The 26,158-nt window shown below is 36.0% G+C and overlaps 1 protein-coding gene across 4 annotated transcripts in view; it reads left to right on the top strand.

The window, feature by feature from the left end:
- NBN (nibrin) overlaps positions 1-26,158 on the top strand; it is a 50,920-nt gene that overhangs the window by 5,613 nt on the left and 19,149 nt on the right. For all 4 annotated transcript variants that reach the window (XM_007084326.3, XM_042972747.1, XM_042972746.1 and 1 more), the window contains 6 exons: positions 1,147-1,250; positions 11,796-11,913; positions 12,908-13,101; positions 20,018-20,115; positions 22,973-23,099; positions 25,279-25,551. In XM_007084326.3, coding sequence (XP_007084388.3) covers positions 1,147-1,250; positions 11,796-11,913; positions 12,908-13,101; positions 20,018-20,115; positions 22,973-23,099; positions 25,279-25,551 — 914 coding nt within the window. The remainder of the gene's footprint in view (positions 1-1,146; positions 1,251-11,795; positions 11,914-12,907; positions 13,102-20,017; positions 20,116-22,972; positions 23,100-25,278; positions 25,552-26,158) is intronic.

The following is a 26,158-nucleotide window of genomic DNA, read 5'->3' as shown; positions in this document are numbered from 1 at the left end:
AGGAAACTTAAGGAACATTCAGTTCAATTTTTATTTCCTGAAGAAGAAACTAAGGCGTGACCAATTAAATCCTTTGCCCAGGATCACATGTATCAGAGCTTACTCAGTCCAGTGTTGAGTTGCACATCACTGCTTCCTGCCAGAAGTCAGTTATTTCACTCACATTTGAGGTTGGTGTGTTCAGATTTCATTCTTGAGAGACACCCTAAGCTGCTTGCTCATATTTAAGTACTACCTCTTGTTATTAGAAACATATTTAGAAATTTTTCAGTTGTTTTATTTCCTAAAGTTATGATGAATCTTGATTTTTATATTCAGTGGTATTTTCTAATCTTTTTCAGGTTTTGATATATTTGATGTTGATAGTTTAGTTCACTTGCTATTTGCGGTTTCTCCACCCCCACCCTCCCTGATCTCTGTATATTTTGAGCTTTTATCCCTCCCCAAACTGTTACTCTTTTATTTACTTTCTCAAAAATACTTGAATCCATAGTTACAATCTGTTCAAAAGGCATTTTTTTAGGCAGAAAAGGTCTTAAAACTCATGTTTATCTCTAGGGTACCTGATAGACTTAGTCCTATGATCTACTTTTTAATATTTTAATGTCTTTTAAATTGGAATACATTTTAAAATTGATTTATGTCTTATGTTCTGCCTTCCCTAAAGAAGGTTTTTTTTAATTTTTTTTTAATGTTTATTTTTTGAGAGGGAGAAAGACAGAGCGCAAGCAGGGGACGGGCCGAGAGAAGGGAGACAGAGAATCCGAAGCAGGCTCCTGGCTCTGAGCTGTCAGCACAGAGCCTGATGCAGGGCCCAAACTCAAAAACCATGAGATCATGACCTGGGCCGAAGTTGGATGCTTAACCAACTGAGCCACCCAGGCACCCCCTCCCCAAAGCAGTTTTTAAATTAATATTGTAATTGGTGGCTTCTTAAAATCAAATCATTCTACAGAGATTTGTATTACTAAAACTAAGTTAGTGGCCAAATATTGATTTGAATTTTATAGATTGTGGCTCCTTTACAAATTTAGAGAGATGAAAGGGAAAACATAATAGAACAGCCCCTTTGTAGTTTCTGGAAAAAAAAAAAAAGAAAAGCTAGAACATGGGTATATGTATTCACATATGTTTTCTTCTTTTCAGACAATATGTGCACTCATTTGTGGACGTCCGATTGTAAAGCCAGAATATTTTACTGAATTTCTTAAAGCAGTTAAGACCAATAAACAGCCTCCACAAATTGAAAGGTATATCCTATGTATATATTTTTAACTTATACTAGTTTATTAAAGGGTATGATAAAGGATGCTAACCAACACCCAGATGAAGACATGCACAGGGCAAAGTATGGGGAAAGGGCAAGGAGCTTGCACGCCCTCTCCAGGTGCACCACCCTCCCTGTACCTTCATGTGTTCACCAACCTGGAAATTCCTGTATTGTGCATTTTAAATGTAATATGTACAGAATGTGATAGCACTGATTTTATGTAGTCTTAACATAAATTATAAAACATATAAATGTAAAACATAAAAACTCTTGAAGACTGTTTCAGGATATAGCGTTCAATTTTACAAAGTTTTTTTTGTTAGTATGTAAATAACGGTTTGTTGTCTTCAATCTCAGTGAGTGAAACAAATGTGACATATATGCCAGTATTTTATTTTTTAATTTAATTTTTTTTTAATTTACATCCAAATTAGCCTATAGTGCAACAATGATTTCAGGAGTAGATTCCTTAATGCCCCTTACCCATTTAGCCCATCTCCTCCTCCCACACCCCCTCCAGTAACCCTCTGTTCTCCGTATTTATGAGTCTCTTATGCTTTGCCCCCCTCCCTGTTTTTATATTATTTTTGTTTCCCTTATGTTAATCTGTTTTGTCCCTTAAAGTCCTCATATGAGTGAATTCATATGAGTTTTGTCTTTCTCTAATTTCACTTAGCGTAATACTCTCCAGTTCCATCCACGTAGCTGCAAATGGCAAGATGTCATTCTTTTTGATTGCCGAGTAATAGTCCATTGTATATATATACCACATCTTCTTTATGCATTCATCCATCAATGGACATTTGGGCTCTTTCCATACTTTGGCTCTTGTTGAGAGTGCTGCTATAAACATGGGGGTGCATGTGTCCCTTCGAAACAGCACACCTGTATCCCTTGGATAAATACCTAGTAGTGCAGTTGCTGGGTCGTAGGATAGTTCTATTTTTAGTTTTTTGAAGAACCTCCATGCTGTTTTCCAGAGTGGCTGCACCAGCTTGCATTCCCATATATGCCAGTATTTAAACAAAATAGTTGAAGGACAGCAAATGGCACAGAGGTACAGTCCAGAGGCCACATGTTCCAGTGCTTGGCATCATGCATGCAGGACCCCTGGAACTGTGTGGTGCAGCAGTGTCATTCTGTGGAGTCACATAGTCCTGGGCTAGACTATTAATAGCACTGTGGCTTTGGTAATGAGCTTATTTCTTCTGAGCATCAGTTATCTCCTTTGAAAAATGAGGTTAATATTTGTCCTGTATTTAAGTATTTAGGAGTGGTATTATTTTAAGTAATAGAGTATACAGAGTCTGAGGATGTTGCCTGGCACCACGATAGGTGCTTGTTAAAAGAAATGTTCCTAATTGCAATAATATCTGGTAGGATCCGTAGTAACTTTTATGATGATGATGCTGCTGGTGATGATGATTTTAGATAACTGCTAAATTTGTGAACCACCCGACTAAAGGATCTATCTACCGTATATATTGTTTTTCTGATGCTTTGAAGTAATATAAAGCTACAGTTGAGGAGGAAAGATGTTTGGATTTTTATTTTCAGATTGCATGGTTGAATTGCTGGTGACTGTAAAAATGAGTAGGTGTTTTTAGTCAACCTAGCACATGAACATGCTTGGTTAAAATATATGTCTCTAGATTATAGCGTTTAGACATAATAGGTATACTTTATAAACTCATCTGAATCTCTATAGGATAACTTTGAGTATTTGAGGCTTTAAAAATCTGAAATGTTATGCAAGTTAAGAATTGTATTAGTATTTGTAAAATATCGTTACATAAACTATTTTGCCCAACACAGGTTTTGTGTGTGTGTGTGTGTGTGTGTGTGTGTGTGTGTGTGTGTGTGTGTGTTTTAGGGACTATTTATACCTGATAATATGTGTCTGCTTTATTTTTTTTGTGTATCTGCTTTTAAAAGTAACTGAAAGACATTTCTCCTTGTTTTTATTTTTCCCTTGGAAGGTTTCTTTTATATTGAGGTTAACTGATAATGTATTGTTTTTGGACTCTAGAAAGAGGTCCTTAGGTATTAAAATAGATGATTCTAAAACCTTTTTTGAATCCTAGACCCCTCTGAGAGCAACAAAACACTAGTCTTTCCTCTAGAAACTTCACTTACATACTACCAACTTGCAAAGTATTTCAACAGAATCACATTTTTTCCTGAAGCCTATTTGTGATCCTCCCTGGGGAACCCAATAAATCCTTTAAGTAATGATCTTTGCTACAGATAATAAACAATTATTAATTCTGTATTACTTGGGATTGGAGGGGTCTGATAGGTTTCTACTACTGATAATACATGTTTTATGGTCTTGAAGTTTTTAGGTGTAGTCATTGATTTCTACTTATTGTTCAGACTCACTTAGGTGTGTTTAACCTGGATCTGTTTTTGAATTTAGGTTCGTCATAAGTTTTTCTGGCTTTAATTTGTGACTGTATTAACTTAGATGATTATAATAAAACTTCTCAGCTATAAGGTTATTCAGTAATTTCTAATTCATTGTTAACCATGAAAAGCATTTACATTAGCCATGTTTGATAATGGCAACTGATCAAATTTTAATATTGTTTTAAAATATGTAGTTTTTTGCCTTACTAGATTTGTGTACCTATTGGGATCCATTCTGATATCCTTGTTGAAGTCTTATTTGACTATATACTCAGCTATCAAATAGAAAAAGGATTAAATTTAAATATTAAATAGGATGGGTTACAAAAGGTTTATGAAATTGTGGTGGCTCTTTAATAAAATGTAACTACCTCTTAGTTCTGAAACATCATTATCACTGGATTTAAAATAAGAGTATAGTTTTGGGGTATCTGAGTGGCTCATTTGGTTAAGCATCTGACTTTCCGTCTTGGCTCAGGTCATGATCTCATGGTTTGTGAGTTTGAGACCTACATTGGGCTCTGCACTGACAGCACAGAGCTTGCTTTGGGATTCTCTTTCTCTCCCTCTCTTTGTCCCTGCCCCACTTTCCTTTCCTTTCCTTTCCTCTCTCTTTCTAAATAAATAAACTTTGAAAAAAAATTGAGTAAGAAGTATATTTTTAACCTAACAAAAAGTACAATTCTATTTAGTGCGGTTATGTCTTCATCTTGGCACTGTTACTTACTCAGGGTAAGACAGAGTTTAAGCTTCATGTACCTGACATGATTTGTGAGATCTTACTTGCCTGTATTGTCATCAAAATACCAATGCTGATGAAGTCATTTTTAGAAGACTCCATTTAAAAGTACTGAATTTTGATTATTTATACTTTATTAAAGGAAGCTCATTAAAATATTGTATATTTTGTGAATGTTAAGAAATGACCCCTTAGAAAAGAGAAGGAGTTACCTTTTGTTTTAATTTTTAGTCTCTCATATTGTGGAGTGCCCTCTCAGTTACTATATTTCAAATAACAAGCATTGTGTTTGGGAAAACACTGTTGGGAGAAAATTAGTATATGCATTCATATGCAACTTGCTGAATGTGCCAAGAATACAAGGCCCTGACCACCCTCTATACCCAGACCATTTCTCATGGTTTGCAGTGAGAAGCCTTGAGGGAAGAAGTAATGTCCCTCCAGGCACAAAGAACAGGTCTCCTTAGAGCTTGCTGTGAAACTCAGTGGATTCTTAAGTTCAGTGTTCCTCTCTCCTGTAACGCAATCTACTGTTTGTGCCTTTTATACTGTACCCACAGGACTGGTCTGAGAGGAGATATGCTACAAATACGCTGAGGCTTGCTGCTCACTTTGTCTCTGACCCAGCAGTCTTGTGTCTTCTGCCCACACCCAAGAAACAGGAACAGGCTGTTGGCTTGTAATCAAATATCAGACCCAAGAAACATGTTAGTCTGAAACAGTCTTAGTTTAGGAAGTTTATGGAGTTGACTATATGTAATCAATCAAAATTCAAGGCAAAGAAATTTAACATATAGCAGAAATTTTTTACTGGCGATAAAACCTCACATTTACAAGTTGTGTATGTCAGTGTAATTCAAGCCTTTTAAAGATCACCAAAAGAAAGCTGAATAGTAAGTTCTTATACAAATCATGAACATATGCCTATGGGACTAATGAAATAAAGAGCCATCCAGATGTTGGGCAAATGAACATTGTGGCTTGAGATACAGTATCTTTGGCCAGAATTGTATGTGAATTGAGAAAAATTCTGTATTTGGATAATCTTGAGACAAAAATGAAGATGATGTGCTTTGAGTTAGATGAAATTTATTGAAGATGATGTAAAGGATTTAAAAAGTCATAAAATGTACATAGGGAAAGTCAGGATTTCTAGATTAATACTTTATAGAATTTGTGAATTATATGTAGTAGTTACTATATAATAAAACATAACTATTTGTAGCTCTTGAAGCTTCTATAGAAGTGGGCCAAATTGTTTTAATTTTTTCATTATAGAAAATGGAGATTAGATTATATTTGTGGTAACCTAGTATTCAGAGACCTTGATCTCTCCCAAGTTAATTTACTCTTTTCCAAACTTTTTACTAGCTATCAAATCACTGTAGTCTCAGAAACGCTTTAAAACTTCTAGAATGTATTGCTTCAGAAATACTGATTTTTAGTAGTGATTTCTCACTTTATGTTTCTTTCAATTTTTTTAGTGTTTATTTATTTTTGAGGGACAGAGACAGTGCGAGTGGGAGAGGGGCAGAGAGCGAGAGGGAGACACAGAACTGAAGCAGGCTCCAGCCTCTGAGCAGTCAGCACAGAGCCCGTTGCGGGGCTCGAACTCACGAACTGAGATCATGACCTGAACTGAAGCCGACGCTTAACGGACTGAGCCACACAGCCACCCCAAGTTTTCTCACATTTGTTATTAGTTTCCTTTCTTGTTCTCATCCATACACTATTAAAGAGAAAAAGACTTGTCTAGGTATGTAAAGTTCAGAACATATGTATTATTTATCACTATATTATCAATTGTTTCTATACATCATATGCATACATATATATGTATTGTACATGACTCCAACATTTGGTTAGATTCTTCACAATACAGTGATGTATTTTTTTTAAGATCAGTCTTACTGAGTGGCTCTAATTTACCAGTGTTTTTAAAAGAAAACTAAAATACATTTTTTCAGTACCAGAATTTTTTAGTTTTTTATTAACGTTTATTTTTGAGAGAGAGAGTACAGGTGAGGGAGGGGCAGAGATGGGAGGGACGCAGAATCCAAAGCAGTCTCTGCCATCAGCACAGAGCCCGACACAGGGTTTGAACCTACAAACCATGAGACCATGAACTGGGCCATAGTCAGATACCCAACTGACCAAGTCACCCAGGCACCCCTTCAGTTCCAGAAATTTAATTTAATTTAATTTAATTTTATTTTATTTTTATTTTTATTTTATTACTTTTTTAAATTTTATTTTTAAATTGACATCCAAGTTAGTTAGCATATAGTGCAACAATGATTTCAGGAGAAGATTCCTTAGTGCCCCTTATCCATTTAGCCCATTCCCCCTCCCACAACCCCTCCAGCAACCCTGTTTGTTCTCCATATTTAAGAGTCTTTTATGTTTTTGTCCAGTCTCAGAGTTTTAATGGTCAAATTTATATATTGAGGAAATTGAGGGATGTTTATACTTTTAATTTATTAGATGAGTTTTTAATTTATATTTTGTAGTATCAGTTTATTTATTAACAAATATTTCTGAATGCCTACCATGAATTAAGCAAGATAGACCTGAGGATATAGTGATGAGCCAAAAAGCATTACAGTTTGTCTTTATGGCACTTGGTAGAAGAGCCAGATATTGAAAAATGACACACATTAAAGTTAGGACTCTGGTAGTGCCATCAAGGAAAACAAAGGGTGTATCACGCTCCCGTCTTTAGGAGCCTGGCTCAAGGTTTAACAAATGTTCGCTTCTTTTTTGTTCGTTTAATGTTTATTTTTGAGAGAGAGAGAGCGTGAGCAGAGGAGGGGCAGTGAGAGAGGGAGAGAAAGAATCCCAAGCAGGCTCCACCCTGTCAGCGCAGAACCCCACAGGAGGCTCGAACTCATAACTGTGAGATCATGACCTGAGCCAAAACCAAGAGTTGGATACTTAACAGACTGAGCCACCCAGGTGCTCCAACAAATGTTCACTCTTTATTGAACTAAAGTACAGTTAACTGATCTTTGGGTACAATAAACCACTATTTGTGGCAGAATTAAGAAAGTATGAATAACACAATGGTGTATGTAGATAATTTAAAAATCATTTTATGTCATTGGAAAGCAGTAAGACTCTCACATCTCTTTAGTCATGTGTATGTGTTGAACGTGCGTACCATTTTTGCATGGGTATGGCTCCATCCTCCAGTTAACATTACTGGGTACGCTAATTTCATAAACTAGCCCTGTGTGTAAGTGAAGTGTTAATTGCCTTTCGCGCTGAAAGAAGAGTGAAATATGGAAGAATTCTTGTTAAAAAGGAGAGGATAAAAGGCATATTAAAAATTTATCTTAGGGGCGCCTGGGGCTCAGTCGGTTAAGCTTCTGACTCTTGGTCTCAGCTCAGGTCTTAATCTCAGGGTCTGATTTCAAGCGTGTTGGGCTTAATGCCCTTTTTTAAAAAAAAAAAAAAAAAGAAAGAAAAATTTAACACTTAAAATTGTTTTCACTTTTCTCTGTGTAACTTTAAAAGTAAATAAAGGGGCGCCTGGGTGGCTCAGTTGGTTAAGCAGCCGACTTCGGCTCAGGTCATGATCTCGCGATCCATGAGTTCAAGCCCTGCGTCGGGCTCTGTGCTGACAGCTCAGAGCCTGGAGCCTGTTTCAGATTCTGTGTCTCCCTCTCTCTGACCCTCTCCCATTCATACTCTGTCTCTCTCTGTCTCAAAAATAAATAAACGTTAAAAAAAAAAAAGTAAATAGAATTTTAAAGTCACTTATCTAGAAAAATCAGAGTAATGCAGTGGGTTGCATTTCATCCTGTTGGCTAAGTCAGCTGTTCCCCGCAGATAGCTCATTTGAGATTGCAAGTTCTAGGAATCATAATTTTAGAACATCTGTTGTAGCAGGTTGAAACATGTACATTTGTGGTTTCAATCAGTTATCAGAATTTTTAAAAAATTGTTTAATCATGACTTAGCTGACTTTGTGAAATATGTATGTGGCCAAGGAAGACTCTAAGGGAAGAAAAAATACATAAAGAAATTAGTTCTAAAATGTGGGATGGTGAGGGGCACCTGGGTGGTTCAGCAGTTAAGCATCCGACTCAGCCCAAGTCATAATCTCACAGTTCGTGAGTATGAGCCCTGTATTGGGCTCTGTGCTGTCAGCTTAGACCCTGGAGCCTGCTCGTGATTCTGTCTCCCTCTCTCTGCCCTTCCTCTGCTCATACTCTCTCAAAAATAAACATTCAAAAAAAATTTTTTTTAATGTGGGATGGTGATCCTCATGACCAAAATATTTTTACTACATTGACTGTTTGCTCTCTGCAGATGGTTAATTCTTGATTTTTTAGTGACTAATTGTCCAGGTTGTGAATTTCCCCTGTCCTGCATTGTCTCCTCATCATCACCTTGCTGTGTTAGTAAATTATTTTTATTTAAGGTTTTATTTTTATTTAGAACAGTTTTAGGTTCATAACAAAATTGAGAGGAAGGTACAGAGGTTTCCCATGTACCTCTCATTTCTACACATGAATTGCCTGCCCCATTAAGGGTATTCTCCATCAAAGTGGCACGTGTTAAAGTTGACAAGCCTACATTGACACATCATAATCACCCAAAGTTCATAGTTTACGTTAGGGTTTACTCTTGGTGTTGTACATGTGGTGGGTTTTGATAAATGTGTAATGATACATATTCATCATTATATTACTGTAGTATTTACATTGCCCTGAAAACCCTCATTGTTCCCACTCCCCCAGCTTCCAGCTACCACTGATCTTTTACTATCTCTGCCTTTTACAGCATGTCATATATAGTTGGAATGATACAGTAGGTAGCCTTTTTAGAATGGCTTTTTTCACTTAGTAATATGCATTGAAAGTTTGACCATGTCTTTTCATAGCTAGATTGCTCATTTCTGTTTAGTGCTGAATAATACTCCATTGTTTGAATGTACTACAGTTATTCATCCATTCACCTACTGAAGCACATCTTGGTTGCTTCCAAGTTATGGCAATTAAGAATGTAGCTGCTGTCGGGGCACCTGGGTGGCTCATTTGGTTAAGCGTCCACCTCCTGGTTTCGGCTCAGGTCACAATCTCGTGGTTTGTAAGTTTAAGCTCCACATTGGGATCTGTGCTGACAGTGCAGAGCCTGCTTGGGATTCTCTCTCTGTTCTCTGCCCCTACCCAACTTGTGCGCTCTCGCGCGCTCTCTCAAAATAAGTGAACTTAAAAACAAGGAATAAAGCTGCTGTTGACATCCATGTGTGGGTTTTTGTATGGGCATAAGTTTTCAGCTCTTTTGGATAAATACGAGGGAGTGTGATTGCTGCATTGTACAGTAAGGATGGGTTTAGTTTTTGTCAGAAAGTACCAAACTGTCTTTCAAAGTGACTTTGCCTTTTTACATTCCCACCAGCAATGAATTAAAGTTCCTGTCATGCCATGTTCTCACGAGCTTCTGGTGGTGTCTGTGTTCTGGATTTTGGCCATTCTCTTATGTGTGTAGCAGTATCTCGTTGTTCTGATTTGCATTTCCCTGATAACATGATGTTGAGCATCTCATGATTATTTGCTATCTGTATTTCTTTGGTGAGGTAGCTGTTAAGATTTTGGCCCATTTGTTAATCAGGTTGTTTTCTTACTGTTGAGCTTTTGAGAGTTCTTTGTATATATTGTATAACATTCCTTTATCAAATATGTCTTATGCAAATATTTTCTCCCAGTCGCTGGTTTGTCATCCATTTTCTTGACATCGCCTTTCAGAGAGCAGAAAATTTAAATTTTAATGAAGTCTAGCTTACCAGATATTTCATTCATAGATCATGTTTGATGTTGTATCTAAAAAGTCATTGCCATAACCAAGGCCATCTGTATTTTCTCCTATGTTATCTTCTAGGAGTTTTATTTTTATATTTAGGTCTATGATTCATTTTGAGTTAATTTTTGTGAAGACTGCAGGGCCTGAGTCTAGATTTGTTTTTTTGTTTTTTGGTTTTTTTGGGGTTTTTTTTTTTTTTTTTTTTGCATGTGAATGTCCAGTATCATCATTGTTGAAAACACTGATCTCGGGACTCCTAAGTGGCTCTGTCAGTTAAGCATCCAACTTCAGCTCAGGTCATGATCTTGGGGGTTCATGAGTTCAAGCTCCGCATTGGGCTCTGTGCTGACAGCTCAGAGCCTGGAGCCTGCTTCAGATTCCATGTCTCCCTCTCTCTCTGCCCCTCCCATGCTCATTCTCTCTCCCTCTCTCTCTTAAAAAAAAAAAAAAAAAAAAAAAAAAAAAAAAACAACCTTTAAAAAAAAAAAAAGGAAAGACTGAACTCCTGTATTGTCTTTGTTCCTTTGTCAAAGATCGGTTGAGTATATTTATGTGAGTTTGTTTCTGGGCTCTCTAGTCTCTTTTGTCTATTTTTTCATTATACCAGACTGTCTTGATTACTGTAATTTTATAATAAATCATGAATTTGGGTAGTATTCGTACTTTGTTCTTCCTTAATATTGTGCTGGGCCTTCTGGATCTTTTGCCTCTCCATGTAAATTTTAGAATCAGTTTGTGAGTATCCACAAAGTAACTTGCTGGAAATTTTATTGGGATTATGTTTAATCTATAGATCAAGTCGGGAAGAACTAATATCTTGACAATATTGAGTCTTCTTATTCATGAATATTAGTAATTAATTTTTACTTGAAAGTGGATAAGTTGAAAGGCTGGTCCGTTATGAATTGTTGTAGCAAAAATTTGATTATGTAGAAAGTTGGAACTGTGGAAGGCTTAAGAATTATCTGTTGATTTTGCTTCTGTATTTTCTTCTTTTCCCCCATTTTCATGGATGATTAAGGTGTTCTTACAGCATTATGTTAAAGAGCTAAAAGATTGTGTTTTTTAATCTCACTTTGGAAGTTTTATTTAAACTGACAAAAATAAGTTTTAAAATTTCCTGAGCTTCTCCAATGGACTTATAATAAAACACAATAGTAGTTCACAGAATTAGATGTGAACATTAACACACATTGGTTCCCAGGAAACCCGAGATGGCAGTAGAATTTGATCTTTATGGACATTGTCTTTTTCAACCTTTTGTAATTCACATAACTTGTTTGATTCATGTTTATTAAATTGTATTTTATGATTGTCTACCCTTGGATTATATTATTTCAGAAAATAGAGAAAAGTTCTGCTATTTTATGTGGCATGTGTCACAATTTTTCTAGATGCTTTTTGCCTTTTTGTCCCAGATAAAACTTAAAAAAAAAAAATGTTTTTTCATGGTGTTATGGAAATTAAGCCTTTCTAGTGTCTAGATAGCTACTCTGCTTACAAATTTAACAGTACACATACAGAATAGTATATAATTAGAATATTCTTTAATTTTTTTTTTTTTTACAGCTTTTACCCACCTATTGATGAACCAGTTATTGGAAATAAAAACATTGATCTGTCAGGACGACAGGAGAGAAAGCAAATCTTCAAAGGGAAAACATTTGTATTTCTAAATGCCAAACAGGTAATGGGCTAAATTTTCCTAAAGAAGATGTTATAAACTAGGATAAATTAATGACATTAACAGTAGTAAATGTTTTTTTTTGAGATTTTGTATAGAAGCGCAAAGTGAAATAAACTGCCCAGACACCAGAACTTTCCCATTGCTGATGTATATGATTATGGTATTTCTTGACATATGTTAATTGGATAATTAAGACTATGTTAATATATAAGTGGGGGAGTGGGGACAGAAAACTGATTTAAGTCCTTACTTGGTCAGTTAGTAAACAGCTGTTGAATGTCTTATGTGTGCCAAAATGGGCATTCAAGGAGTTTAAGTTGTAGGTGCAAAAATGCAGGCAAACCCACAGAGCACTGTGAATTATGATAAAGAAGTGCAAACAGCGTAACAGTTCCACAGCTGAAGAGATACCTGGTGAACTAGGGATTTTCTGAGTAGAAGCTCAGATTGTCTTCTCAAAAAATAGAATCAATTGTACTTTTATGTTACTTCCTAATAGAGATGAATGGATAAAGAAGATGTGTGTACATACATGTACACATACCTACATATGTGTGTGTGTATGTGTACATACACATTACTAAGCTGTAAAACAAAGAATGAAATCTTGCCATTTGCAACAACATGGATGGGTCTAGAGTATAATGCTAAGCAAAATAAGTCAGAGAAAGACAAATACAATATCATTTCATTCATATGTGAAGTTTAAGAAACAAAACAAATGAGCAAATGAAAAAGACAAACCAAGGAACAGATTCTTAACTGTAGAGCACAAACTGATGGTCACTAGAGGGGAGGAGGTGGGGGTGAAATAGGTGATAGAGGACTAAGGAGTACACTTGTCATGATGAGCACTGGGCGATGTGTGGATCACTATGTTGTACACCTGAAACTGATATAACACTGTTCACTATACTAGAATTAAAATAAATTTAAAAAAAGAATGTACTCAACAAATTGGGGCTATTTCATTACTTTTTGTTTCCATTTTTAGCATAAAAAGTTAAGTTCAGCAGTTATTTTTGGAGGAGGAGATGCTAGGTTGATAACAGAAGAAAATGAAGAAGAAGACAGTTTCTTTTCAGCTCCTGGAATTTGTGTTGTTGATGTTGGAGTAACAAATTCACAAACTCTAATTCCTGACTCTCAGAAAACATGGATTCACTCAATTATGGATATGCTCCAAAGGTACAGAATGATTCTTTATTTTAAAAAAAAAAGCAATTTTATCTATAACTGAAAATTTATTGTAACTTAGTATGCTAGAAATAGAATATCTTTATAACACAAATGTTAAGTTTTTTTCCTGAAATTGCCTAGAACTGAAATGTATTTGTTCTTTGGTCAGTGCATATAAAAATCTTAAGTCCTGTCATATAGGCTACCATGCAAAAGCAAGAAAAAATGCTATATATTCAATAATAGGATTTGTAGTGGGGAGAGAGGGTGCGAAAGAGATAAACAAAGGGTTTTTTTCGTAAACTTTTTATTGATATTAATGATCTTAGCATTGTTGAAGCTTAAAAGTATTGTAAAAATGTCAGGCTTGGCAATCTGACCAAATTTCTATTCACCTACCAAAAAGTAGTTACGACGTAGGGTATTTAATATATCTAAAAAGTCCATAGCTATTCCCTACAATACTCATTTTTCCTGTCCCAACAGTCCTTCTAACCATGGAGATTGCTTTTATTTATATGTTTGCTGAAACAAAAGTTAATATTTCAGTCATCTGTCCCATAAATATTTTATTTAATGGAGATGTAGTAACTGCTACAAAAAGAAAATACTTGTATAAAAACGGTGATATCTTGCTACTACATCCAGAATTTACTATTGTTCTCATATGTTTTAGGCACTGGGAATATAGTGGTAAACAAGGTGGCTGTGGTCCCTGCCACCATTGGAGCTTACTGTCTAGAGGGAAAGACAGATTAAGACGAGTAACCAGATAATTACAAATGTGTATAAAGGAAGTGGAATAACAAGGCAAGGGGAAGAAGTTTATTTTAAATAGCATAAAGAAGAGAAGGCCTCTTTTAGACAATACTTTACCTATGACCAGTCTTTGAAAGCCAGGCAAAATAGCAGTAGTGAAAGCTATGCTTACAGAATACTGTATAGCAGATCCTGTCCTAAGAGTTTTAACGTATATAAAGACATTTAATCCTCACACAACTCTGTGTATTATTTACTGTTATGGTACCCATTGTATAGATAAGACAAAAGGGGTAGAACACAGGGAGTGAGCAAAAGCCGGGATGTGAACCCAGGCAGCCTGGATACAGAGTCCATGCTCTTCACCATTACATCTCACTGCTTCTCAGCATGTACCGTGACCCCGAGGTAAGAAAGTAGCTAGAGTACAAAGTTGATCAGAGGCTGGTGCCTTCATCATATGGTGACATTTGGCCCCATTACAATTTGGTTTTGGAGGGAAGGCAGTTTTATAATTTGAGAAAGACCGACACTTAAGGTAACATGTGTCCACTTAGTCCAAGCCACTGATAGTCATTGAACGTGCAGTTAGATCAGGCAGGTGGCCAGTAAAGCCAGCTATTAACTGAATTTCAGACAACAAGGCAACACTGGGATTGGCTACTGCCATAGTTATATTGATTAGTTGTAAAAAGTGGGTATTGGACATCAGTGGTTAAAATTAAATACCTTGTGAAGAAAATTTCAAAGTCTAAGGGAAATGATTTTTGTCCTTGCTAAGGTATATTCCCAGTATCTTAGCTCAAATTTGGGAACTCTTCCTGTTACTAATTTAGTTATCTTCTCTTTATCCTTTCCTCCTCTTTGCCTTTTCCTCTCTTCACCTGTTGCACAGCTTTGCACAAAATTGGATGAGTCATAATCCTTGGTTCATGATACACTGTCATCATGGAATCATAACTAATACACCTTAATTTTGTTCACTAGTTAAGTAGTTATTTATTTTTTTATTTTTTAATGTTTATTTTTGAGAGAGAGTAGAAGACACAGAATCTAAATCAGGCTCCAGGCTTTGAGTGGTCAGTACAGAGCCCGACACAGGGCTCAAACCCACAAACCGTGAGATTATGACCTGAGCTGAAGTCAAGAAACTTAACTGACTGAACCACCCAGGCACCCCAGTAGTATTTTAAATTTTTTTTTTTCAACGTTTTTTATTTATTTTTGGGACAGAGAGAGACAGAGCATGAACGGGGGAGGGGCAGAGAGAGAGGGAGACACAGAATCGGAAACAGGCTCCAGGCTCCGAGCCATCAGCCCAGAGCCTGACGTGGGGCTCGAACTCACGGACCGTGAGATCGTGACCTGGCTGAAGTCGGACGCTTAACCGACTGCACCACCCAGGCGCCCCTTAAATTATATAATAAATATTTGAGAATCTGCTCTGCAAAATACAAGCTAGGTACTTGAAAATAACCTACCTCTAAAATAGGATACTCCTAGCCCACTGTCCCCCCTACGTGGGATAACTATCTTCCTGAATCCTTTGCTTATCATTTTATATACAGATTTATTGTTTTTTAATATATTCCTAAAATATGGGTATGTATGTTTTAGTTGATTTAACTTGATAACCTGGTCCTCATACTACATGTAATCTTTGGGGATTTTTTTCACTTGATACATTGCTAATAAGAATTCATCCATTTTGTTGCATGTTGCTGTAATTTGTTTTGATGGTAAAATATGTTTCATTGTGCGAATAGACCACAGTTCATTCATTTATTCCACATTGAAAAATACCTTATTTCTGGTTTTATTATTGTAAACATTGCTATTAAGATCATTTTTTATATTTCCTGGTTGTCCTTAATGCAAGATTTTCTTTGGAGAATATTCTTAGAGTTAGTACTGCTGGGTCATGGGTTATGTGAACACTCAACCTCCGGAGGTGGTATCAAACTCTTTTCCGCTTTATACTTCCACCCACAGTATATAAAAGATCAAGTAGATGCACATTGTTTTCAACACTTGATATTTTTAGACTTACCATTTTTGTTAACTGAATGGATGTATATTCATGTCTTATGATTTTGATTTCTGTTTTTCTCATCACCAGTGAGAAACATTTCTTTCTGATGTTTATTGGACATCTGTCTTTCCTGTTCTGAAATAGCTGTTCATGTGTTTGACCTCATTTTCTAGTGGTGTAATTGTTATATTTTTTTAAATATGGATTTTTCAGTTGTGTGTGTGTATGAATGTGTTTTAGTTCTATACAATTTTATCACATTTGTAGGTTCATATATTCACCACCTTAGTCAAGACACAGAACAGTTCCATCACCACAGGGATCCCTCCTGTTGTTCTTTTGTAGCCACACCCACTTCCCTCCCTTCCTCTCTCCGTCCTCACTTCCCACTCCATGTTCCCAAATCTGGGCAAACCACTAACTTATTCTCCACTTCTAAAATTTTGTCTTTTAAAAGAATGTTGTATAAATGAAATCCTATAGCATATACTCCTTAGGACTGGGTTTCTTATTTAGCATAATTCCTTGGAGATTCACCTAAGTTATGCGTATCAGTCATTCATCCTTTCTTCTTGCTTATTAGTGTTAAGTATAAATATATGTATATACTACGGTTTGTTGAGTCATTCTCCTATTGAAGGATATCTGCATTTTTCCAGTTTTTGTCAAAAATGAAACCTCTATAACCATACATGTACAAGTTTCTTTTGAATATAAGTTTTTATTTCTTCGGGATAAATGCCCAAGAGTGCAATTCCTGGATCATGTGGTAATTGCATATTTGTATGCTCTCCTTTTTTATTTGTATAAGTTCTATATATTTCTCAATATTATTCCTTTTTTCACTTGTATGTATTGCAAAATCTTTTACCACTTTGTCATTAGCGTTTTACTGGTGATACATGAAAGCCCTTAATTTTAATATACTAAAAATTAACATTAAATAACCTTTTCTTTCTTAGTGCTTTTTGTATTTTAAGAAATCTTTCTAGGGGTGCCTGGGTAGCTCAGTCAGTTAAGCGTCTGACTTCACCTCAGGTCATGATGTCACAGTTTTTGAGTTCGAGCCCCGCATCAGGTTCTATGCTGACAGCCTGGAGCCTGCTTCGGATTCTGTGTCTTCCTCTCTCTCTGTCCCTTCCCCACTTGTGCTCTGCCTCTCTCTGTCTCTCAAAAATAAATAAATGTTAAAAAAAAAAAAAAACTTAAGAAATCTTTCTGTTCTTAGATTAAAAAGATATTCGCCTATGCTTTTTACTAATTTGTTGCTAGTGTTTTGATATTTTGTTTTTGAAATTTATTTTTAATGTATCTGGAATTGATTCTGTTTTATACCGAAGTTCCATACATGCATAGGGATGCTTTTGGCTTTATTCCATTGGTCAGTATGTCTGTTCTTGTACCAACACCACATTTACTACATTGTTTTAATTACTATAACATCCATTAAGTCCTCATAATCTACTATGGTAAATCTTTCTGCTCTTCTTTAGAATCGTCCTGTCCATTCTTTGCTCTGTATTTTTCCATATACATTTTGAGTCATCTTCAAAAACCTTGCTGGGATTTTGATTAGGAATGCCATTGAATTTACAAATCAATTTGGGGAGAATTAACAATTTTTATAATTTCCCTATAGACATCATGAGTACCTTTTATTAGATTTATTCCTCAGTACTACATATTTTTTGGTAGATATTATATGTCTGGGAAGTAGAACATAAATATGTTATTTCTAATTACGTTTTCTAATATAAATTCAGTAGACATTTAGATATTACTCATATCCTGTTACCTTTGTTAGCCTCCCCTTTATCTCTAATGTATTTGTGGTCCTTTTTTTTTTTTTTTTTTTTTTTTTGTAGAAATCCTCATCTATAAGTAAAGTTTTTGTCCTTTTTTTTAGAGCCTTATACCTCTGATACTTCTCTCCTTTTCTATCTTTCTCTGTTCATACCTACTGGAACCTCTAAAGTAGTGTTGAATTAGTGTTAGTAGCCACATTTATCTCACTATTGACTTTAAAAGGATTGTGTTTCCCCATTTAGGATGACGTAGTATCTGTATAGCATTTTTAATTATATGTTAAAAATGTTTTGGGGCGCCTGGGTGGCTCAGTCGGTTAAGCATCCGACTTCAGCTCAGGTCACGATCTCGCGGTCTGTGAGTTCAAGCCCCGCGTCGGGCTCTGGGCTGATGGCTCAGAGCCTGGGGCCTGCTTCCAATTCTGTGTCTCCCTCTCTCTCTGCCCCTCCCCTGTTCATGCTCTGTCTCTCTCTGTCTCAAAAATAAATAATAAAACGTTAAAAAAAAAATTAAAAAAAAATGTTTTTATTTTATGGAGCTAAACTTTATAACTAATTTACATAATTTACAGTTTCAAAAAAGGGTAATAAAATATCAATTTTGAATTACCTGAATTATAAGTAGATATGTGATCACTTGGTTATAATACTTTATTTTTTAAATATTTTTAAAATATTTTTTGAATGTTTTTTTATTTTTGAGGGAGAGAGACTCAGAGTATGAGTCTGGGAAGGGTCAGAGAGAGCAGGAGACACAGAATCCGAAGCAGGCTCCAGGCTCTGAGCTGTCAGCACAGAGCCCGATGTGGGGCTCAAACTCACAAACGGTGAGATCAGACCTGAGCCGAAGTCGGGCACCCAACTAACTGAGCCACCCAGGAGCCCCATAAATTTTTTTTGTTTTCAAAAAATGGTTTTATTATTTTGAGAAAGAGAGCGTGTGCACACAGAGGAGGGGCAGAGAGAGACTCCTAAGCAGGCTCCACACTGTCAGCACAGAGCCCAGCACAGAACTCAGTCTCACGAACCATGACATCATGACCTGAGCCGAAATCAAGAGTCAGATTCTTAACTGACTGAGCCACCCAGACGCCCCTATTCTGCTTTAAAAATATATTTTAATATGGTATTGTCATAATTGCACATACGGTTGAATTTTATTTACATAAACCTAGGACGTAAACAAAATGTTTAGCATTTGAAAAAGACTTTTTAGGGGCGCCTGGGTGGCGCAGTCGGTTAAGCGTCCGACTTCAGCCAGGTCACGATCTCGCGGTCCGTGAGTTCGAGCCCCGCGTCGGGCTCTGGGCTGATGGCTCAGAGCCTGGAGCCTGTTTCCTATTCTGTGTCTCCCTCTCTCTCTGTCCCTCCTCCGTTCATGCTCTGTCTCTCTCTGTCCCAAAAATAAATAAAACGTTGAAAAAAAAATTTAGAAAAAGACTTTTTAAACTACAACCACTTAAAACATCTTTACAATAAGCATTTAAAGGAGTTTTATAGTTCTTAAAGTCTGAGGTAGAGTTTCTATATGGTAGTTACTGTTTCATTCACAGAAAACAGAAGGTACGTACCGTTCACTGTATGATTCTTTAATAAGTTTGCTTAATACATGTAAATTTGGTAAAATGATTTTATTTACTAAACTTTAAATTATAAAACATGTATACATTCAGCTTATGATAGTTCTTTGTAGTTTTCTCTCTCCTTCCCTGTCTACCGTCTTCTGTCTCTCAAGTTTATCTTTGGATCCTAGTATTAGGTTTGCTTATAAAAATTTCTTTTAGGGGCTCCCGGGTGGCTCAGTCAGTTGAGTGACCAACTTCGGCTCAGGTCATGATCTTGCAGTTTGTGAGTTCAAGCCCCGCATCGGGCTCTATGCTGACAGAGCCTGGAGCCTGCTTCGGATTCTTGTCTTCCTCTCCTCTTTGTGCTCTGTCTCTCTCTCTCTGTCTCTCTGTCTCTCTCAAAAATAAATAAATGTTAAAAATTAAAGAATAATTTATTGCTTCATTGGGGCATTACTGTTTTTTATTTGTTTTGTTTTTAATTCTAAAAATTACAGAATTTCAGAACTGGAAGTCTCTATATCCTTTATTCTAGGTCTTTATTTCCAGATGAAATAACCGAGTTACTAAAAGGTGGTGGGCTTGCCCAGTGTAGCATTGCCCCAATTTAGTAGGCCAGTACTCAGTGTATTTGAAATTTTCTCCATACTGTAAAATTGTGATACCTCTTTAAGGAAGGAATAAAAAGATTCAACTTGATACCACTTTAATAAGAGTTGTTAGTTTCAGTATACTATCATATTTAATCTGTTTTATTTTCACAGGCAGGGTCTTAGACCTATTCCTGAAGCAGAAATTGGATTGGCAGTCATTTTCATGACTACAGAGAATTACTGTGATCCTCACGGCCAGCCAAATACAGGTAATTAAAGCATTATTTTCTTGATTCTATAACATCTTTATTCATAACTTGATGATACACTGTATGCATATTACTCTGTACTTGTCAGGGATGACCATTTTCACCATCTTTTAACACTCCTCTATCCGTTTATTTATTTGATAAATATTTGTAGCTACCGTGTACTGGGCACTGTTTCTAAGTGCTGAGGATACAGTGGTGAATAAAGTAAAACAAGATACCTGTTCTTGTGAACTTTATATTCTAAAGGTCAAGATTCAGTTAATAAACAAACACATGGGACAAGTTCATGTAAGGCCAAGCATAAAGAGAAAGCTAAAACAGGACCTGAAATTTTCTCTCTGTAACTTCTACTCACGAGGTCTGCTGCCATTCCTTCTCAACAGCCAGTGCCCCATTTGAACCTTCTGTTGTCTGATTTTCCTGAGGGCTGTTGTGATTGCACCAATGATGGTCCTGTCTCCATAGTCCTCTCTACAGTTAACATTTCACTTTGCCAATAGAATCAGCTTACCTTTTCTTAAAACCTTTTACTAGCTCATTATTTATGAAGTAAAACCCTGAGCCCTTCATCAAGAGTTCTGAGCCCTCAGCAGTTTAGCTGATAAAGCCTTTCTCCCATCCTCATCTTTTTAAAAATACATCTCGCTACAGTATATATGTGTCATATTATTTATAGTTTCCACACTCCTTGATCTTGCTCATCATGGTCCCTGTTCTAGAATGTCAATACTGCTCTTCAAAATTTGATTCATTCCACAAATGCTTACCTACTTCATGAAGTTTTTCTAAGTTGTTGTGTCTCCCATAACTCTCCAAATCAGAATTATTGTGTCTTCTGTACCGTAACTTTTTTGCATTCCAGTTAGCGTTTCTTCTTACTTTGAAATGTAACCAGTTTCCATGCCTCTTTCAGCCACTAGATTAATTATCTGTTACTAATTTTGGATTCCCTGACAGCACCACGCATAGTACTTGTTTGTACCAGGTATGAATATTTCCTTAATTGAACTAAATTGTTGGTACACAGGATTATCTTTGCCAGTGTGGAGCAACAAAGTTTTATCATCCACTGTTGGAAATGTGTTATGGCCAAAAGGGCCTTAGAGATCATCTAATCTGTCTTACTTTCAAAAGGTAAGAGAGCTCTCAAGGCTGAGAAAAGATAAGGTTCCGTAAATACTTCATGTTCAGCCCAATCCTAAAGTTTGGGTGTTTTGAACACTTAGACTAGTACCTTTTCTATTGTATCATTTCATATAGAAACAGGGTCATAAGGAGTAAAAATCAACATTACAATCAGTAGTATTACTTCTTGCAAATACACATAGGTGGGTCTATATAGATTCCAAGTCCTAGACATCTGACTTATAAACAATTTTACACCATAACCCGTTGTGGGGGAATAGACAAAATCATGTATCTTTCCCTTTCTCCCCTCCTTACTTTCTTCCTTCCATATTTTTTCATTTATTAATTCAGATATTTATTGAATATTTGTAATATACCTATAATCTAATCACTTGGAATAAAGAGGTGAGCCAATCAGATTCCTTCCTATATAGTATTTTTAGCAAGGAGAACATTATAAATCTTTTTTTGACAAACATCACTTATTTGGGATCTTTACATTCTACTTACAGTTTCTTTTGGTAATAATGTAAGTATTTGTAATTATTATTTTTTACAAACTGAAGTGCACGCTGACATGTATTCTAAGGATATGTGTGTTTAAGGAGATGCCAATGAGCTTTTAAGGAGGTCATATAAGGAAAGTGACAAGTCATTTATATACCTGAATTTGGAATCAGCAATAAACATTTATTTAGCACATCCTATGTCATGAGGACCTAACAAGTGATAATTTAACTTACTTAGTAGATGTCAACTTTTTAAAATTTTCTGTTAATAATTTAATTCCATTAACTTATTTATATGCACCGTATCTGAAACGTTGCTCAGGTACCAAAGATTTAGATATGAACAACAGCCAGTTCCTACTCTCGAGATTCCAAGTCTAATGGAAAGTAACAAGTAAACAAGCGTAATATAAAGTGATGATAACAGCTAATACAATACAGTACTTGCATAGTACTTACTGTTTCCACGCATTTTTTTAAGTGCTCTCCATGTATCAATTCATTGTGCCTCAAAACAAAATGATCCAGATTTAATGAATGAGGAAACTAAGGCATAGAGAGGTTAAATAATTTAATGCAGGTCGTGTAGCTGATGGTAAGTGTGCAAAAAGTTAACAGTGTGATGTAAAGGGTGGTATGGGAGCTGAAATGAAGGCTACCTAATTCAGTGTGGGAGGTTCAGAAAAGTATGCTGGAAAAGTGGCACTTGAATTAAGTTGTTGTTCTAATTAATGAAAAGATGAAGTAATCATTATGGTTTTCTGGAGTGACCACAAAATTTGTGCCTAAAACTATTTATGTCTTTTTTTTCAGATAGTATTCCTTCAGAAAGTGAAACTCACTTTAATTTTGATTTGTGTAGACCAAGTAGGGTCGATATTCTTTCTGTGGGGAAGAAATGCAATTTTTTGGCCTACTGACTTAAAGCATAATTTGAATTATAATTTGTTGGTTTTATTTTTATTTAAGATTATAATACTTCATGAAGGATTTGGTGTAGCTTTAAAATGATTTGATGCAGATAAGCCCATTACAAATGCCAACAGGCTGCTTTTAGGCTATTTCGTTAAGTATTTGTTGGCTCCACTGACTGAAGATAACTGTTCTGTTACCAACTTACTTCCCTCGGCATGGAACAGTCTAACCATTTTAAGTGACAAAATGTTCATCTTGTGTCTAGCAGTTATGATTCTTCCTTTTGCTTGTGTGATTTACAGCATCGAAGATGACTCCAGGGCCAAGCTTTTCTCAAGGCTTGTCTGTCAATGAAAAACTAATGCTAAGTGCCCCAGTGAATACTACAACATATGTAGCTGATACGGAATCAGAGCAAGCAGATACATGGTAAAGCTTCATTGTTAACAGACAATTCTATCAGTGAGTTAATAGTATATTTAAGAAGTAAAGTCAGTGCCATTAGCAGATTAGTTCTTAGGAGATAAAGTATGGGAGAATGGGATGTCATGTTTTAGGGCAAGATTGGTGAACTTTCTATAAAGGACCAGAGAGTAAATATTTTTGGCTTTGTGGGTCATTGATCTCTGTCACATCTATTTAGCTTTGCCATTGTAGCATGAAAACAGCCTTGGACAACATGTAAATGAATGTGTGTGGTTGTGTTCCAATAAAATTTAATTTACAAAAATAAGTGGGAGGCCAGATTTGGTCCGTAAGCCATAGATTGCTAACCACTGTCTTACAAAGTTTTTTTGTTGTTGTTTCTTAGAAATGTACATGGAAGACCAAAAAGAATTATGTACTTTTTTTGTGACTGGTGAAATAACTTTGAAATAAATGTGTACTGTATAATGTTGCCTTTATCTGAATATTACAACTTTGGAGATACTTTTTTTTTTTTTTTAATGTTTGTTTTTGAGAGAGACAGAGTGTGAGTGGGGAAGGGGCAGAGAGAGAGAAGGAGATGCAGAATCTGAAACAGGCTCCAGGCTCTGAGCTGTCAGCACAGAGCCCGATGTGGGGCTCGAACTCGGGAACAGCAAGATCATGACCTAGGCTGAAGTCGGACACTTAACCGACTGAGCCACCCAGCCGCCCCTTGGAGATCCTTTCTATGTTTCTACCTGGCTATCTAAACAATTAATATTTGTTCGTAAAGACAGTTTTCTGGTAGTTCTCTATTTGAAGAGACCTTTTTTGTTCTTTGGGGTTTTTTTTGAGCAAGGGCAACTTATATATATTCTTCGGTATTTTTCATTTAAGATAGTATATTTTAAATAATCCATAATAAACTATTCATATTGAAAGATATTTGTGATATCACTATATTGGATCATATTTAAAACTTTAATATATCCTTTTGTTATATTGAGGTCAGATATAACTTTAGAAATTTTTTTTAATGTTTGTTTAGTTTTGAGAGAGAGAGCGCAAGCATGGGAGGGGCAGAGAGGGAGACACAGAATCTGAAATTGGCTCCAGGCTCTGAGCTGTCAGCACAGAGCCCCACATGGGGCTAGAATCCATGAACCATGAGGTCATGACCTGGGCCGAAGTTGGATGCTTAACCGACTGAGCCACCCAGGCGCCCCATATGTAACTTGCTTTTTTTTTTTTTTTTTCCTTAAACGTTTATTCATTCTTGAGAGACAGAGCATTAGCAGGGGAGGAGCAGAGAGAGAGAGGGACAGAATCCGAAGCAGGCTCCAGGCTGTCAGGACAGAGCCCAACGCAGGGCTTGAACCCATGAACCGTGAGATCATGACCTGAGCCGAAGTCGGACACTTAACCGACTGAGCCACCCAGGTGCCCCAGCCTAGATGTAACTTTTTAAAGAGAAACTATTAATGTTTTGAAAGTCATCTGTATGACCACTTTAGTTGTTTTTTGTGAAATAAGAATATTTGTGTGTGTGTGAAATAAGAGTATTAAAGGCAGTATATGTTTAACCATACATTGTAGAACCATGTGTGTGTTTTCAATATTTTTCTGGTAGAGAATAGAGTTCTATTCTAGGGACTACCATCTGGATGGAATATAACCATTATTAGTTCATCTATATTCTTGCCATCTGGGTAGAATATAGCCATATCATTTCATGTGAATCTAAATTTATCTAATTTAGTTCTAAAGGCGATCTAAATATCTCCTTATAGATGATTCTGAAATTGTAGGATTTCTGATTTTCCTTTTTTTAATTAATTTTTTTGCATGAAAATAATTCTGAAATTTTAAAGTAATAATTACCTAGGTTATCACCTAGTTTAATTTTTAATAGAATACTAGGGTGATACTCATGTGTGTATGGTAGTTTTTTATAATAGAGTATGCCGGACATTGTGTGCTGTAAGGAATGAAGAAGAGAAAGTTATCATTTGTCTTTAGGGAGGTTTGATGAAAAAGGAGTGACTTTCTTGAGGTAGTGAAATATATTCATTTAATTATTGTCTAAAGATAATTATGTTCTGAAGCTGTATCACATTAGTACTATTTAGAGGACTTTGTTTCTAGATAAAAATTGCTGTAAATCCACTTGTTTACCTTGCATTCTTTTCTTTTGCTACAGCATGGATTTGAGTGAAAGACCTAAAGAAATCAAAATCTCCAGAGTGGAACAGAAATTCAGAATGTCTTCACAAGAAATATCCGCTGCGAAGGAACCCCACAAAATAAGCTCTAATGATAATAATACAGTATCAAATACTCTGGTTAGGATGAAAATCCCAACCTATCAGCTTTCACCAAATAAATTCTCAGGTGTAAATAAAAGTAGAGATCGGGCTTCTCAGCAGCAGACCAACTCCATCAAAAACTACTTTCAGCCGTCTACCAAAAAACGGTATATTTTAAAATAATGCCTCTGTGTCTCTGAAAAATATTAATATCTGTTATATGATTATAGAATGGCATTTAGTCTGTGTTCTGCTTGAAAATGCTTCTGTGGAAAACTGACTCTTTGACCTCATGCCCTTTCAGAAATGTCCAAATCTCCTCCTTCACTAAGGTCATTGTAGATAGATTCTTTTTTCCTAGATAGCTTAGCTTACCTGTCATTTCATTTTACCACGCTTCTTTTGAAAAAGAGCTTTCCCACACCTCATTCTTTCAACTTCTCTTACCTCCTCTAAGACCATGCTCTCAGTTAGTTTCTCAGTTTCCAGTGCCTTTAATTATTCTAGGTCCTTCTCTTTTCAAAAGCTATCTGTCCCTTTTATTTTTTGAAACCTTCCCTTGACTTGGTTCTTTCCTCTAGCAAATGCCTTTTGTCTTTCACAATCACTATTAAACTTCTCAAAAAAAGATATTACTGTTACTGCTCCCATTGCTGTATGAAATAATTCTTAACCAGCAATATTTCATCTTGACATGATGTCCTTGAAAAGTAACCATTGACACAGTTGCTAGCTCTAGTGGCCTTTGGTATACTCAACTCTTGAATCTTTATT

Source organism: Panthera tigris, chromosome F2 (genome assembly GCF_018350195.1).
Source record: "Panthera tigris isolate Pti1 chromosome F2, P.tigris_Pti1_mat1.1, whole genome shotgun sequence".
Lineage (NCBI taxonomy): Eukaryota > Metazoa > Chordata > Mammalia > Carnivora > Felidae > Panthera > Panthera tigris.
The sequence above is the reverse complement of the archived record's forward strand: the minus strand, read 5'-3'. Positions and strand labels throughout refer to the sequence as shown.